The sequence below is a fragment of the Monodelphis domestica genome, chromosome 1 (assembly GCF_027887165.1).
Source record: "Monodelphis domestica isolate mMonDom1 chromosome 1, mMonDom1.pri, whole genome shotgun sequence".
NCBI classification, from domain to species: Eukaryota; Metazoa; Chordata; class Mammalia; order Didelphimorphia; family Didelphidae; genus Monodelphis; species Monodelphis domestica.
This window is the reverse complement of record NC_077227.1, coordinates 82,306,343-82,324,196: the sequence shown is the minus strand read 5'-3', so window position 1 is coordinate 82,324,196 and position 17,854 is coordinate 82,306,343. Positions and strand designations below refer to the sequence as shown.

The 17,854-nt window shown below is 35.5% G+C and overlaps 1 protein-coding gene across 2 annotated transcripts in view; it reads left to right on the top strand.

Moving 5' to 3' along the window:
- Positions 1-17,854, top strand: part of CEP55 (centrosomal protein 55) — a 37,074-nt gene that overhangs the window by 9,257 nt on the left and 9,963 nt on the right. For both annotated transcript variants that reach the window (XM_056802405.1, XM_007478793.2), the window contains exons 3-4: positions 1,557-1,832; positions 3,274-3,342. In XM_056802405.1, coding sequence (XP_056658383.1) covers positions 1,557-1,832; positions 3,274-3,342 — 345 coding nt within the window. The remainder of the gene's footprint in view (positions 1-1,556; positions 1,833-3,273; positions 3,343-17,854) is intronic.

Below are 17,854 nucleotides of genomic sequence, written 5' to 3'. Positions count from 1 at the left end.
TCAATAGTTCTCTTTAGTTGTAGTGCCTAAGCATAAAATACTTATGAGTCAGTCTACCAAAGCACACTTAATACCTATATAGATTCAATTACAAGATGCTCCTTAAAGAAATAAAGACGAAATTAAATAGCTGGAGGAATATTCAATGTTCATGACTGGGACATGATAATATAAAAATGACAGTACTGCTGAAGGTAATTTATAGACTTAGTATTATACCTCTTAAACTTCCAAAAGGATATTTTGTTTCCTGCCATTATGAATTTAAAAGGATTTTTTTCTGAGTTCTGTTTCTAAAAATATTGAAAAGAGTAGTACCATGGACAGAGCCCTTTGACACCCCAGGCTATTAATCAGTCAGTGCTCAATAGGTTAAAAATGCCTAAAATATTAATAGATTATCATCTGCAGCATTAGGTTGGTTTGTTTGTTTTTCAGTTTGACAAAAACTATTTTAAACCTTTAAATATTAGAACATTGGGGGCAACTAGGTGGCTCAGTAGTAGGTTGAGAACCAGACCTAGAGATGGAGGACTGGATTCAAATCTGGCCTTAGACACTGCCAGCTGTGTGACCCTTGGCAAGTCATTTAACCCCCATTGCCTGGTTAATAGTCTTCTGCCTTGGAATCAATACACAGCATTGATTCTAAGGCAGAAAAGGTAAAGGTTTTAAAACATATATATTACATCATTTTTCTATTTTAGTTTTTACCTTCCTTTTGCTATTTATTCACATACTAAAAAAGATAAGGATTCCTACTTTGTCTGTTCTTAGCTAGCATTGTAATTTTGAATTAATTAGTCCAAAAGGAGAAATGGACAACATGTTTCTACATCCAAAGAAGAAGCTACTGCTGTTAAATTATGCCTTTTCATTTTAGTAATGCTTGAGTTCTTACAATTCACTGCTTATAATTAACTTTAAACATTCATCAACAATATATATTTCCTATTTGGCACATATTCAACAATGAAATTTTAAAATGTGTGATAGAAAGATGATTGTTAAATGCCTATGTCAGAGCCAACTCTTCCTTGGCATTTAAAAATTGCTTGGACTACCAACTATTGATACTGTTGGCAGGAAAATCAACTTTTTGTGATTGTCATGACCAGTTCATAAAACTTCTGAAACATGGCTGTATTTTCTTACATGTAACATTTTTGCAAGTTACAATTCCATTCCTTGATATCTTTGAGTTTTAACAGGTTAAAACTTTTTATGTCTACACACTCACCCACATATAAATAGGTTTTTATATGTATTTCTACTCACCTTTCTTTAGTTCTCTTCTAATCAAATGAAAATAGATTTATTCCTAGGAATTAAGACCAAAAATAAAGAAGGAAGTGAGAAGCTCTTGAATTTTGCATGAGAGTGGTGGTAAAATATTCAAATTTCTCTATACATTTTTCAAGTTAAAAACAATTTAGGGCTAATTAAAAACTTTGTTAACATTTGTTACCTTCTTTTTGACATTTGTATACATCACATTGTTTATCTTCATGTTTGATTTAACTTTATAGTAAGATTCTTACTATTATTTTTTCTAGATAATACTTGCCCTTGAAACTGAAAAGGAGAAGACTAATTTTCATCTGGCAGAGAAGGAAAAAGAAATACAGCGATTAAAAGACCAGCTGAAATCCAGAAATAGTACCAGTTCCTTACTGAATCAATTAGAAGAAAAAACAAAAGAGTCAGAAAGAAGAGAACAACTCTTAAAGTCTTTATCAGAAGAGACTGACATTCTGAAAAAGCAGTTATCTACAGCAACCACAAGACTGTCAGAACTTGAAAGTAAAGCCAGTACACTTCATTTATCACAGGTACTTAAATTTAAACAAGAAATCCCAGCAACTGAATTATTTTGGTATATAATCAGATAAGTCATAGAAAATATTTTTGTAACTATGAATGACTATAGCAAAGTATATTCTAGGAATTATTTCATGATTTAGTTATTGGGTTAACTAATTTCAACAACCATTTTTTACCCAAAGTGTTATTCTTATTGAAATGATTATCTGTTCATTTTTTCATAAAATGATTATATCAGAATTAGTTTGTTCAACTTAGCTATGTGATAGGTGCTTTGTGAATAAGACCTATTTGCTGCTGAGAGTTTGAATATTTTCATAGAAATGTCTGTGAGAAATTAAACATTACTTTCTTAAATAAGTGATTGATTTTAGAGTGTTTTCAATATTCTTATAGCATAGTGTCTCTATTTTGCCTACCAATTTATTTGCTATTAATATTTTTACTTTTGTATATATTTCTGACTTTGCATATATACTTAAGTTATTTCTAAAGGGGTCATATAAGATTAGAGATAGCTAGATCTTCCAAAAAATTCAGCATATAAAGAATGAAGCTAAAATATTTGAATGTTGAATGCAAATGCTAAGTCATCCTTAGAATCAGGAAGACCTGGGTTCAGGATCTGCCTCTAGCACCTACCAGCACAGTAACCGTCACAAGTTATCTAACCTCTCAGTTCTCTAGTCAACTTTCTCTAAAATGACAGATTACACACTAGTTTTTATTAGCACCTTTGGAGGGAGCTCCCTACACCAAGGAAATCATAATTACAAACAAACAATTTCTTCTCATCTAGCCTTGTATCTTTTAGGAATTTTCCATTCTTATGCATTATCCATGGCTTCCTCACCTTTGTTATTTTATTGTATGCCAGAGGATCATAACCAAGTACAAAATGAAATACAAAAAAAAGTTTTTGAACTTTTTAGTCAAAAACGATAACAGAGTTCTTTTTTACTAACTCCTGAACAGCTGAAATATATTTCCACTATGGGCCTTTTATGATCTAGACTGAAAACTTAACTATTATGTTATAATCTCCTATACAGCTGATTGAGTTACAAACAAATGTTTAGAATAATTTTTTTTAAAAAGTAGGTATTTACTATTTGACATGATAACTGAATATCTCTCAAAAGATTAAGTGCAATGATTTTTATTTGGATGAAAATCTTTAAGCATTTATGACCTATTTACAAGGAAGTTTGTGGTATTCTGGTGGACCTAAGAGGAACACATCATACCTTCCAATCTATTCAAATTTCTAGGAGATCCTTATTCCATCTGACCAGAGCCATACAATATTTTGATGTAATAATAGTTCCTTAGAATACACCATACTGGGATGTATAGGTGTCCTTAGGCTTGCAGTGGAGATTATTAAATAAGTTACATTCATAAACTTATACTTAATCTAAGCAGCTAATAACTTTAATTTGTTTTTAGAACATGGCTACAAGTTTCATTGATTCACCTGTGGTTAATGTTCATGCAGTGGAAATACAGCTGAAAGACGTAAGTTCAATGGGCATTTTCTTTTTGATGAGTTCTGTATTTAAGGTGGGAGTTTACATTCTATAGTAGTTATTACCATATATACTATAATTTTAATAAGCTTCTGATGAGCTAGCAGAGTTTAATTTTTTTAAAAGATTCCCATGCTAGTTTACTAATTATTGGTATTGCCCCATATAGGCTAGAGAACTTTAGAAAACTTGTCCATTGCCATTGATGGTTTCTCAGAATTTCCCTCTCCTTGGAAAGTTCCATGTGTTCAACCACTTTGTTAAAATACAAAATTGGTGGAATCTGTTTTTACAAACTGCCCTCTTTTTGTCTTTCACCTATGTAAATTATCATCTTTTTTTATACATCTCATGTTTAAGATTTTCATTTAATGGTTTGAAGAATTACTTAATCTTGTAATCATAAATCATAAAAAGCAAAAATAATGAAGAAAGTGTGTTTTGCTCTTAGTCTCATGTGATTTTACTTTAGAATTGCATGTTACTTGATATAGGTATTTGTATGATAAAATTGTATTTTTATATGACTTAATAAATTATACATGGATTGTTAACATAATTTAAAATAAATAAACTAAAGATACAATAGGATTTATGGTCATAGGCCATCTTTTTTTGCCTTAAAATTTAACACGTGAGGATTAATGATAATCATAGTTGATTCCAAATATAATCTAGCCTATCCTCTTCTTATTCATTTCTGGGACCAACTCATTAGTCATTTTCAGTATCCAAGATTTATACTAATGAACTGCCCATCCAACTACATGCATTTTAATAATATATACATTTGGGGGCAACTGGGTGGCTCAATGGATTAAGAGTCAGGCCTAGAGATGAGAGGTCCTAGGTTCAAATCTGACCTCAGACACTTCCTAAGTGACCTTGGGTAAGTCACTTAACCCCCAATAAACAGTATTGACTCCAAGATGGAAGATAAGGGTTTAAAATATATACACATATATATGTGAGTGTGTGTGTGTGTTTATTATTTTTTAAATCTACTTATGTGAATTGCTAGCCTCTCAATTGACCGTGGATCTTATCAAGGGAGTTCTTTAATATTGTTGGGCTTTATACAATCACCACAGTGTTATCTATAAATTGGTACAAAAGGCAAACATCTCCACTTATAGGGAACTCCTATTAATGTTTTGTGTAGAATATCATCAATGACACTGCCAAAAACCATTTTGTGAGCATGTCTCACTGCTTTATGCTACATTTAATGTTGATACTCTGTAACCGCAAAAATGTGGGTTTCCAAGACTGTGAATTGCCAAAAATGTAAAGGTTTCGGCCAAACTGTAAAGATAATTTTTAGTGTCTTGATTTAAGTCAAAAATAAGTGGTCATCAGGCCTAGAGATGGGAGGTCCTAGGTTCAAATCTGGCCTCAGACACTTCCCAGCTGTGTGACCCTGGGCAAGTCACTTGACCCCTATTGCCTAGCCCTTACCACTCTTCTGCCTTGGAGCCAATACACAGTATTGACTCCAAGACAGAAGGTAAGCGTTTTAATAAAAAAATAAAATAAAATAGAAAAATAAGTGGTCGCCATGGGAAAATTCCCAAATATGAAAATACCCAAGTCAACTGGGTTTTATGGAGATTTTAATTAATATAAATGAAGGAATTAAAGGAAGAGAGAGAGAAAAAAAAAGAAAATAGTGGAAAGGGCCTAGGCCATTTGGCCTAGGCCTGAGCCTTAAGGGAGACTAGTCAGTCTTTATCACTCACCACAAGATCGTCCCAAGCAAGCTCTAGTCCTTCACTGAAATCCTCAATTCCTGAACTGAGTTCAGAGACTCTCCTCTGAACTCCTGACCTCCTCCAATTCAGCTTCCAAACTGAACTAACAACAAAATGAACTGAATTCTCCTTTTAAAGAAATTTTCTCTTGTGTCACCTCCCCTAAATTTTCACATCTACCAATCACAGTAGACGTTTTTTCCCAGGACTGCCCATTCTTAGTTCTCATCACTCTTTAGTTCTCACCTTCTCTGGGTAGACTAAAACTTCACATCTCTTTTGTTAAGCTTACCTTTTGTAAATTGCTTGACCTTTTAGTGATTAACCTTTATAGGTACTTAGCACCCTTTTGTATTAGATCTAAAAATAGACCTAGCTTAAGGTTCTAGCTTTATTATAAGTATGAGTTGGGGACTTTTCATTGTTCAGTAAGAAGTTTACAACTTTATCTTCCCCTAAGGCATTGTCTGAGCAGGGTGGAGTAATTTTAAAAGTTCTCAATACATTCCTGACAAAGTATCTACATTGTAGAAAATGGGGAATAGCTTAATCAAATCTTCTGAAGTAGAGTCTGAGCAGTTCTAAGATTCACAACTCTCATGTGACCTTTAAAGTTTTATTGAAGCATTTAGATGTTACCACCTCATTTCCCAATTTCTCTCCACCACTCTCTAACCTTTCCTTGACACAAAGATAGGTGGTTAAGCATAAACAACTGATATGATGGTCATATCTGATAGCATATGAAACAAATAGTTTGTACAACCAAATGATGAGCAAATCACCTCTCTTCCTTACCTCTCTTCATTGAATTCTTAACTGAAAAGGAGAGGGGATTTTTTTGTCATCTTGACTGGTATATAGGTAGTTTTCTTTCATCCAAGTTTACTTGCCTTTTAGTGTGTGGTTTTTTTAATTATATTATTATAATTAGGTATGTAATCCTGGTTCTCCTTTCTTCATTTAGCATTAGCTCATCCAAGTCTTTCAATATTCTTCTGAAATTCTTCATTCATTATTTAAGGCATAATTATATTCCATTCCATTTATATGCCACGGTTTGTTGAACCATTCACCAATTAATGGGTTGGATACCTACTTTCTTTCTAGTTTTTTGCTACCATTAAAAAAAATGTTGCTTTTAATGTTCTGCCATCTATGGGATTTGCTCTGTGTCTCTGACTTCTTTAAGGTATATATACTCAGTAGTGGGATTGATCATCAGAGAGCTCATATGAATGAATAAATAAAGGGGCAGCTAAGTGGTACAGTAGACAGTGCTAGGTCTGGTCTGGCCTCAGACATGGGATATGTGAACTTTAGATTACTCCACCCTACTTACTCTAACAAACACAGGAATGTCTACACCCATACTTAAGGATTCAGTATGTAGGAGGATGGCCTGTGACAGACATGTGCTAGCAATTGACAAATCAGAAACAACTGACAGACCCCTGGGCCGTCCTAAGTCAAGCTTAAGCTACCATTGGTACATGTAAGATGCAGGAAAATGATGTAAAAACCTATATATTTCGCTTCACTTCCTCTCTCTGGCCTCTTTGGCAGCGGAGAGGTGGCTGGTGGAACTTGCTGAGCGTTTTGGCATCTTGGGTGGCGGCTTCTATTGTCTGGGTTTAGCAGCGAGTTTTCCTTGATACCATACTGGAGGAAGCTGAGTAGCCTAGTTCCGATGAGGCATCTTTACTGAGCTCTATCGGAGTTTAGGCTGATTCATTCTCCTTTACTTTCCAAACACTATCCTCTTAAAAAGCCACTAATCTTCAGGGACATCGTAGCAGAGGTCTTTGCAAACTCCCCCTGGCACAGGCCAGGTGGGAGAAATCCTATACCTTTTCTATCTCCCTTCTCCTTAATTCCTTCCCTCTATATTAATTAAACCACTATAAATTTAAAAACTGACTTGGATTTTTTATTTGGGATATTCCCTGGCGACCAAAATTAATTTAGATTCGATCACAACCCTAAAATTATCCTTACAGATAGATGTGTGATCCTGAGCAAGTCAGTTTCCCCATCTGTTGAATGGGATAGGTACTTAATCAGTGTTCATTGATTGCTTATAATAGGAGATGGGAAGTCCTGGGTTCATATCTGGGCCTAAATACTACCCAGATGTGTGACCTGGGCAAATAATATAACCCCAGTTACCTTACTCTTAACTCCTTTTCTTCCTTAGAATTAATATTTAGTATTGATTCTAAGGTAGAAAGTCAGGGTTTTTTAAAAATAGCACCCATCTCACAAGGTGATTATGAAGATCAAATGAGATAATGATTATAAAGTACTTACCACAGATAATGCTATGTAAAAATTAGCTAGTATTATATACTTAAAACTATTTTTTATTATACAGGATTGGTGGTCAGGGATGAGTGTTTTGGCTCAGAAAGTTACAGGAATGCTGAATAGAGCTGTAGGGAATGTTTGGAATGCTTGGTGATTTTTTCTTTAGAATTCTAAATATTTTCCACAGTAGTTAAACCAATTCAGAGCTACACCAACAGTGCATTAGTGTAAATAGCCTCCCATATGCCCTCACGACATGTTCCTTCTTGTTTTTTAATCATACTTACCAAGTCTATGGATGTGAGGACAAACTTTGCAGTTTTAATTTGATTTTCTCTTATAAGTAACTTTGATCACTTATCTAGTAGGGAGTAGTATTAGTCTACTGGATTTATATCAATTTCCTATAGATTTTGGATATCAGATCGATTTGATGCACTTTTACCTCACATGCTCTTATTTTCTTATTTCTCTTATTTTACTGGCATTGACTTTGTTACTAAAAAAGCTTTTAAACTATATAGTAATTATTTTTTTTGTGACTCATGAACTTCTACTGTGCATTAGAGATCTCTTGCATTCCTTACATTACAAGATCAAATGCTTTTTTTTATATAATCAACACACACACACCAGAGTATTATCTGCACTGCTCGGGTACTTATCTGAGAAGATGTGATCTGACAGAGAACTTTGTATATACAAGTTTGATTTTTCCAGATAGCACTGAATATCTTTTGCACTTTTTATTCTGCTCTGAATCTCTCAATACATTCCAGAAGTTTCTTGGGATATCTTTTTAATTATCAGTTTTTTAAAAAACTTGTTGTTTTCATTGTATTGAGAAATGTATTTATTTTCCGAAATGAGCTTGTATGTAACTTTCAAAGCATTTAAAGGTTCTTCCTCTAGCTAGATAATTCTAAAATGGCTTACTTTACAATGTGATTACAATGAAACAACAATTCATTGGTCTCTGTTCTTATGAAATTAACTTAGACATGTTCCTTATTCAAAGTCATTCTTTGGTCTGTTTTGATATTTATTATTTTTCAGAACAAGTTGTACCTCTTTTGCTCTCTAAATCTTAAAATGATCTCATATAGTAAAACTTGTTCACTTACACCAAATAGTTGTTTGAAGGGTCAAAACACCAATTTCCCTTTTTTAAATATCAACAGAAGAATTGTATATGGGATAGGAAAACCCATGAAGAAAGTAGAATAGGAATACAATTCCCATTATTGACCCTTCACTATCATTAATTTGCTATATAGAAAGCAATTCTTGCCTCCTTAGTCTGCTCAAAGTTCCTACATAATTCCTAATACTTTTTAAAAATTTTATTTTGTCAGACTAGATTAATCCCTGGAAAGTCTTTGGTGTTAATGATTGCCTTCAAAGATTCAGCTGTAAATTTCTTTGAATGTTGGAAGGGTCTGATTCACGTACTAACATCATCTACATAGAGATAATTCTGTAACCATTACTTAATGTGAAGGGTTAGCAACCTTTTTTTCTGCTGTCTGGGATCACTAGCATATATGGAGTCACATAATTCTCTTAACAGTTTAGGGTAGTTTTTTTTGTTTGTTTGTTTCATTAGCACAAGAAATATAAAGCATTTTATTTAGCTACACTTTTAAACAAAATTTATCAATATATTAAATCTTTTAGTTCTATATTATAGCCACTGAAGGGGAAAGGAAAAAAAGACATAAGGATACATGTAGACCTCATTTTTGTCATCTGTGAAATGATTAGATAAAACCAGATTACTTCTAATATTCTGTCCAGTCCAAATAATTCTTTTGAATTCATAGAATTTAAGACAATACAGAGAAAAAGTGAGGAGAAAAAGGCTTTCTACTTTTCTAGAATAATACTACCATCTTGTGGCCTTTTAGAATATTGTTTTCAAGACTAAGCCATAATGCATTTTGGTAGTCTATGTCTGAATTATTACCTCAGTGCATTAATCACATGCTAGGTAAAGTTCAGACGAAGGCCAGATTAAGTATGAAAATCAAAGATTCTTCCCCTACCCTACCTTGTTAAGGTATTAACCTCATATTTCAGATCAAAACATACTGTTGGTGGTAGACTATTATCTAAAGATGGTCTTAATACCATGACATCTGAGTCATAATCGGTATAATCCCAGTAAGGCTGCCAGTCCCACAAATGCTAACAAATTCTTAATCTCTAGGACAAATTGACTATACCCATGTTAGCAAAGATGTGACACAAGTGCCCTGGCATGTGCCAGTGAGGACTGCTCCCCTCCCCCTCTCCACTGCGCCTGAGGACATTTTTCACATGCCCCACCCCTCTGCCCAGCAGACCAGTGTGAACACTTCCTCCCTCTGCTGTCTGGGGTGATGCAAAGGGCTCAGGAATGGCTTGAAGGTGCAGTTTGGGCATGCAATTTCTAAATGGTTCACCATGCTATACTAAACTGTTGTGTCAAAGGTACATAGACATCACAAGCATCAGCTTCTAAATCAAGAAAGTCTCCCTTGGTAATCTTGAATCTAATTCAATATTATTATTCACTACTGGGTCTGTAGTGGTTCTTCAGGCCCAGCAGTATGTGAACCTGTCCAAACATAGTAATCAGGAGCTCTTAATACTAAAATTGTTCAAACTTAGCCTTCTCGATTATCAGAAGAAACAAAATGGGATAGTAGAGAGAGAAAAGCATTAGATTTAGAGTCAGAAGACCTATGTCCATATTATTGCTAATGTGGTCACTTAATCCTCGTGACACAATCTCTAGGGATGTCAGTTCTATTACCTCTAAAACAGTGGTTCTCAACCTTTCTAATGCCGTGACCCACAATACAGTTCCTCATGTTGCAGTGACCCCAAACCAAAAAATTATTTTGGTGGCTACTTCAATACTGTAATTTTGCTACTTCAAAACTGTAATTCGGAATGTAAATACCTGATATGCATTATGTATTCTCATTGCTACAAATTGAGAGGTTGAGAACCACTGCCCTAAACCAACTTAGCTTTGAAGAGTTTTGAAGAGATATAACATAACATTAAACACTACCCAAAGGTGCTACTTTATACATTTTTAGACTCTTAACTTCTATCTTAGAAACCACACTAGGTATCATTTCCAAAGCAGAAGAATGGTGAGCATTAGGCAATGTAGGTCAAGTGACCTGCCCAGAGTCACGCAGCCAGGAAGTACCGGGGGCCAGATTTGAATCCAGGATGTCCCACTCCAGGCCTGGCTCTCTATCCACCGAGCTACCTAGCTGCCCCTACCTTATATATTCTTCTGGCCACAATTCAGCTATTCTTCAGTTATATAACCTTTTCCTACATATGCATTCATTCATGTTCCTACTGGGGATGGAAATCTCCTTTTAGATGGATCTTCAAGCTCTTCCCACCTTACTTAACTTGTATAATGGCCTTCTCCATCTTTCATCTATTTACTATAGTGATCCATTTTTATTTCCTTTTTAGATAGCCTTGAGATCAAGTTCTTCTGGAATTTTATAGTCCTCAGCCAGTTAGCACATATCAGTTGTCATTCTTAACCACTCAAAATCATTTATGTCTGTTAGGCAGTATGGTTCTAGTGCCACTTCAACATAAAACAGTAATTCATTTATTTAGTATATTAAGATTTGCCAACACTAAAATCAGGCAATAAACATTAAGCACATACTACACATATTGTGCTAAACACTAGATAAATTAATGTCCTATTCTGATGGCTTATGCTACAAAGATGACCTCACGGCCTTAGGTAGCCATTGGAGCATAAACTCCAGTGGGTTCCACAAAACTGGAAAGGTCCATATTAATATGGTCCCAGTGATAGGTTGTTTTTAATGCTTTGCTAACATCGCCAACTTGTACACAGTAATGAATTTCTTGGCCACCCTAACTTTTTTTTTAAACCCTTACCTTCTGTCTTAGAATCAATACTGTGTATTAGTTCAAGGCAGAAGAGTGGAAAGGGCTAGGCAATGGGGGTTAAGAAGACTTGCCCAGGGTTACACAGCTGGGAAGGGTCTGAGGCCAGATTTGAACCTAGGACCTCCCATATCTAGGCTTGGCTCTCAATCCACTGAGCTACCCAGCTGCCCCTCATCCTAACTCTTAAGATAACTACTGAGCTATACAATCTTGACTGTCTGTATTGTTTTGAAAAGGAGTGTTATCTACACTAATGAAATCAAAGGTCCATATACAGTATTTATTGTTTAGAAAACAAGACAAATACATAAGTAAAGATTAATTGCTTATATTTGGGCTATGCCTATATAATAAAAATGACACTTAATTTGCAGATTTAGTAATATACTCATCAACCTGATAACAACTTTATAGAATTAGACAAAATAAAGCTCATTTCTTAAAATAAAGGTCTAGAATCTCAAGGGACATAATTTTTAAAAGACAATAAGGAAAGAGCAAAGCATTACCAGAGTTCAAACTATTATTGAGTGACAGTTATAAAAACTATTTAATATTGGTTTAAAAGAGTAGTTCAATAAGACAGGGTATGCAAAAGAAGATACCAAACAGAAGTACTATTTAACTTGAAATACTGGGAAAACTGCAAAGCCAATTAGCAGAAAATAGGCTTAAATCAACATCTTATTGATCATGATGCACTCCAAATGAGTGTGACACATACATGTATGTAATATATGTGCATACATATATATGTATGTATTATATATATGCATATGATGTGTGTATATATATATGTGTGTGTGTGTGTGTGAGAGAGATAAATAAAAAACTAGAGAACAAAAGACAGTGCCTTTCATAGTTTTGGCTAGGAAGGACAGGACACTGGTTTTAATTGGCAGCTCAGTTCCTAGGAAGTAAGGAGATCAGGTCAACTCTCATTCTGTAAGCATAGATTTTCAGAATTTTAAGGGACTCATATTTATTTAGTCCAACTTACATAAGAGAAGGAACTTGCCCTGCAACATCCCTGAAAATGTCTATGTAGCCTCCCCTGTAGACATCCAGTGATAGAAAATTCACTACCTTTTGAGGATTTTTATTTCACTTTCAGGCAGCTCTAATTGTTAGGAAGTTTTTCCTTATATGGAGCCTAAATCTGACTGTAACTTCCCCCAATTGCTCTTAGTTCTGCCTTCTATGTTCAAACCAAATAAGCATAATCTGTCTTCTACATGATAGCCTTTCAAATAATTAAGCATTGCTCTTATATCCCCCTAAATCTTCTTTAAGTTAAACATCCCAAATTCCCTCATAATTCCTAAAATATGGCAGAACTGAAAATATATCAGATATAATGTAGCTAATGCAACCTAAGATAACATTCACTTTTATGGCTGCCATGTCACTCTGTTGACTCACATTGAGCTTACAGTCCAATAAAACTCTCAGATCTTTTTCATACAAACTATTTTCTTATATTGCCTCTATCCAGCTGATTTCTTAACTGCAGTTTAAATCTTTGTCTCTATTGAATTTAAATTTATTAGATTGGGCCCATCATTCTAACATCTCAGATCCTTTTAGAGTCCCTATCATTCAAAAAATTCAGCACATAAAAAATTTAACACTAATTATTAAGCAACCTTCTTAACTTTGTATCATCTTGAAAACTTGACAAAGAAACTACATCATTATTCAAGTCACTGAAAAAAAAGTTTTAACAGAACAGAGCCAGTTGCCAGTGGCACTCCACTAGACATATTTATTCCTTCCAACTTGATATAGGTCTGATAATCACCACTTCTTAGGGCTGATCATTTAACCAGTGTCAACTGCATCTAATTACTGTCATCGATTCCCCACCTCTCCATCTTGCCCATAAGAATCTTATGATAGTCTTTGTCAGACACTTTGCTGAAATTAAATCTGTTTTGATTCCTCTAATAATCCTATTAAAAAATGAAATGAGGAGTTGGTCTATTGTGACTTGTTTTCCATTAACCTACACTGACTTATAGTAATCACCATTTCCCTTTCTTGATGCTCACAAACTATTCCTTTAACAATGTGTTCTAGAATTTTTCCAGGAATCAAAGTTAGGCACACCAACCTATATCTTAAGAAAAAAAAAATCACTTTCAATTCTGCCTAAAGTCTCTCTCCCTCTCTCTGTTTTTATGCAAGAGAAACGGGCAGGAAATAATGATGTAGAAGCTTAGAATCAGGAAGACTTGGGTTCAAGTCCTGTCTAATACTTAACTATGTGACCCTATGCAGATTACTTATGTTCTCTGACCCACAGACATCACTCTAGGGATTTATTTATTTTTAGATGGGTTATGATCTATGATCTATATTCAAAGAGGAAATTCCCACACTGGAATCTCCCTATGCTGACAAAATCACAAAACCTTCTCATATTCTCATCTCACTAAAATCACATCAGGAAGGAGCAGAGTATTACCAGATCTTAGCCTATTGTAAAGTGATGATTTTCAGAACTATTTAGTATTAGTTAAAAAGAAGAGAAGACCAATGAAACAAGGTAAGCAAAAAAAAAAAGCTATCAAGCAACAGTCCAATGACTCCCTATTTAACATGAATTTAGCATAAAATGAGCATAAAGTAAAGCATGAGTTTAGCATAAAATAGATTTAGACCAATACTTTATATCAAATTTCAAGGAGGTGTATGGAAGGAGAGAGAGGCATTGCTCTGTCTTTTTGATAGGTGTGTGGAGAGGATTATGAATTAATTTATGTGTACATAAGAATCTCACATGTTTTAGTACCAGATAACAACCACATTCAACCTTTCCAAATGGTTCTCACTCTCTCATTCTCTATTCATCTCTCAGTAGTAGCTCCTTCAACCCCAGCCTGTCCACTCTTTGGGGAAAGGGTAGTACCCAGGGTTCTAGGGTCCATTATTTTCCTAACTGCTGACAGAACAGCCTTTGGAGATTTACAATATGTATTCTCCCTTGCCTAGGCTTTCTAGAGTAAAGCCAGTATAAATGTAAGTTTTAATATGACACTTCTAAATTATAAGAAAAGCAAATTATCTTTGTATAAACTTATTGATGACATCATGATCCACTACCAGTTTCATCTACAGCTGGTTTATATATTTGTCCTTTTTTACAAGATTTGTTTAGTTACTACAGTTGTCAAACAAGAGCCTTAAAAAAAGACCTCAAATTCACACACCCATATTTGTACATCCCTCTTTGTATAGTTCATTAATGCCCTTGTTAGATTCATCACACTGTTTCCCATAATAGTATTTGTTAAAGCTTGACTATCAATCACATGATGTAATACAATAAATGTCTTTATGTAGATATAATTTATAAGGTTCTGAAACCTCAGAGCCATCCTCAATTCCTGTTTTCCTCTTCCCCCATCTAAGTGGTTACTAAGTCCAATGGCCTTTTCTACTTCAGCAGTATCTTTTAAATCTGTCTCCTTTCTCACTCTCATGTCACCCCTTAGTCTGAAGGTCTTGGCAATTGATTGGATGTAGGGAATGAGGGAGGGAAAGGAGCCACTAACTCCCAGGCTTCAAGACTGAGTAACTGAAAGAATAATGATGCCAATTATAGAAATAGGGAAGTCAAAAGGAGAAACAGGTTTGAAAGGAAAGACTAATTTAGTTTTGGACATATTGAATATAAAGTGTCAAGAAGGAGAAATGTAGGATTGGAATTAGGAAAGAGGTCAGAAAAAAAAAATAGAGACGTATAGTCACATTCGTGCCATAAGTAGAAAATATTACCAGGAGAAAAGGAATATAGAAGAGAAGGGACTGGGATCAGAACTTTGGGAATAATAAAAATTCACATTTACAAAGCATTTTGATTTCCCCCATTTTACAGATGAATAAATTGAATTTCAGGGAAATTAAGTGATTTGCCTTTGATCACTAAGCTAATCAATATCTAGGTTGGGATTTGAACTTAGGTTGGCCTGACTCTAAGTCCTTCTAGCCACTGTGCTATATGATCTCTAATATGATTATATTTAGAGTATGGGAAAAGGAAAATGAGCCATCAAACGAGAGAGGCAAAGTAGCAGAAGGACCAGTAGAATGCAGTATTACAGAAGTTAAGGAAGGAGACTCCATTTCACAAAAAAAGTCACAATGTTACAGAAGTGCTAAATATGATGACAGAGAAAAGACCATTGAATTTAGCAATAAAAGACTATTGGGAACTTATGAGAGCAGTTTCAATAAAATAGGTATGGTAGGGCCAAATTATAAATTGCATGAGTTTGTGAATAGCAAGGATGTGGATATGAGTATATGAGATTACTTTTCTAGAAGTTTGGTGTTGAAGAGGAAAAATGTTGGATGATAACCTGAGGGAATAGTGGGAGGAGAAGAGGTATTTTTAGATTTTGAAGATTTTAGCATGTTTGTAGGTGGGGCTAGAAAATGTTAGTAGAGGAGGGAAATTGAAAATGTAAACACAAAAATCATAATTGATATAAAGATTATAGTCTTGGCAATGAAGAATAACACTTTTTAGTAAGTAGCAAAGGGAGAGGGCAGGTGAAGAGACATTTTGAGGTGAAGAGGTGGGGAACTAATTAGATTTTCTTAATAAAATAGGCTAGGTCATCTGCTGTCAATGAGAAGAGGATTGGGGGAGAGTGGGAGTTTCTTAATAGCTGCAATGAGGAATGCCAAAGAAGAAGGAAACAAGCATTTATTAAGAGCCTACTATGTCCCAAGCAGTGTGCTAAATGCTTTCCAAATATTATCTCCTTTGATCCTTACAACAAACAAGAAGGATTTGAACCCAGGAACTCTTAACTTCACTTCCAATGCTCTTTAACCCATTACCAGCATTGGTGAAGGTTTTCAAGTTCATGTGTCCAAACTGCAACTTCAAGCTGCCTATGAACCCCCACCTTACCCCAGAGAGTGCAGGGAGGAAGTGCTCACTTTGGAAGCTGGACAGAGGGGTGGGGCATGTAAAAAATGCCCTCAGTCACTGGGAAGAGGGGAACGGAGCAGCGTGCGTGCCAATACTTCATCAATGCTGCCCCACCATGTTGCTTCTCTCAAGTAATGACAGTAGTGATTTCATTATCAGAGGGGGACAGTGGGCAAAGTGGCAAGAAGATGACCAGGGTTAAACATGCAGCATAGATTGAACTAGCTAAATTTGGTAAATCATGTTCTGGTTAATAAAACATGGTTATAGATTGTCAGAAGATCTTGAGTATGGATAAATGTTGTTGGTTTTCAGTCATGTCTGACTCTGTGACTGGGGTTTTCTTGGTAAAGATATTGGAGTGGTTTGCCATTTCCTTCTCCAGCTCATTTTATAGGTGAGGAAACTGAGGCAAATAGGTGAAGTGACTTGCCCAAGGCCACTCAGCTAGTAAGTGTCTGAGGCTAGATTTGAACTCAGAAGGGTGTCTTCCTGGCTCCAGGCTCAGCATTTTATCCACTGCACCACCTAGTTGCTGGATGAGTAAGCAGGAGCAAAGAATGCAGTGTCTTTGGGGGTGGGGAGTATGTTTTATGAGGATCACAGGCTTGAAAGAGTATGAGAGAAAGATCTGTGGGATAAAGGAGAATTTTAAATAATCAATCCAGGTTTGCAGAAGTTCCTAGGGAAGGGAAGGACAGAATAGAAGAGACTCAAGTCTGGGGCCTGGGTCAGGCTGGGCTACATTGAGATGAGAATGTGAGGAGGGAAAGTGAAGAGAGGGATTTTTCAGCCATGGCTGTGAATTACAAGGGATTGGATACCCATTTGGATTCACACTAATATCAAACATCTTCAAGCTCCAAGCCCACTTTGGGGTCTTCTCTCCCAATCCCCAGCATTATCCCCACCTCATCCCATGAAAGAGACTAAAAACTATACAGTTCTGGTATAACATCTGCTAGACTGATAATAGTGCATGGGAAAGCACCTGGACCCAGAGCCAGAAAGGTTCAATGGAAAATAACTTCTCCTTTTTGCAGGGAGCCACAGACCCCCACTGGCTGACAAGGTCACAGTTTGGGAGACAAGAACTACAAGGCACTCCCCTTCTCCTCCCCCCCCCCAGAACAAGGCCCACCCATTGCCCACCTTCTGTGACTGCTCTCTCCAACTTTCCTAACTAATGAACTTGTTATAATTATTATTCTCTCACCAATACAGAAGAAATAATATGAGAACAAATACTTATAGGATAAATACATATATATCCCACTTTAATCCCCCTAGATTATTACCCTAAAACGATTGCATTTACAGAATTAAAGCCCAAAGATCACTACCCATTGCCCTCCTCCTTTCCGTCTCCAGAGTTACATTCACTCCCATTGTAAGCCAGGCAAGCCAAGAACATCAATCACTTTCAAGACACATTCTGCTGAATTCTGTTTATGGACAGAAACTGAGCAATATTGCCAGGTGCTTTAAAGTAACACAAGAAAAATAGAACTTGTAAATTGAAGAAAACCCCAAATCTGATCTCTCATTAAATT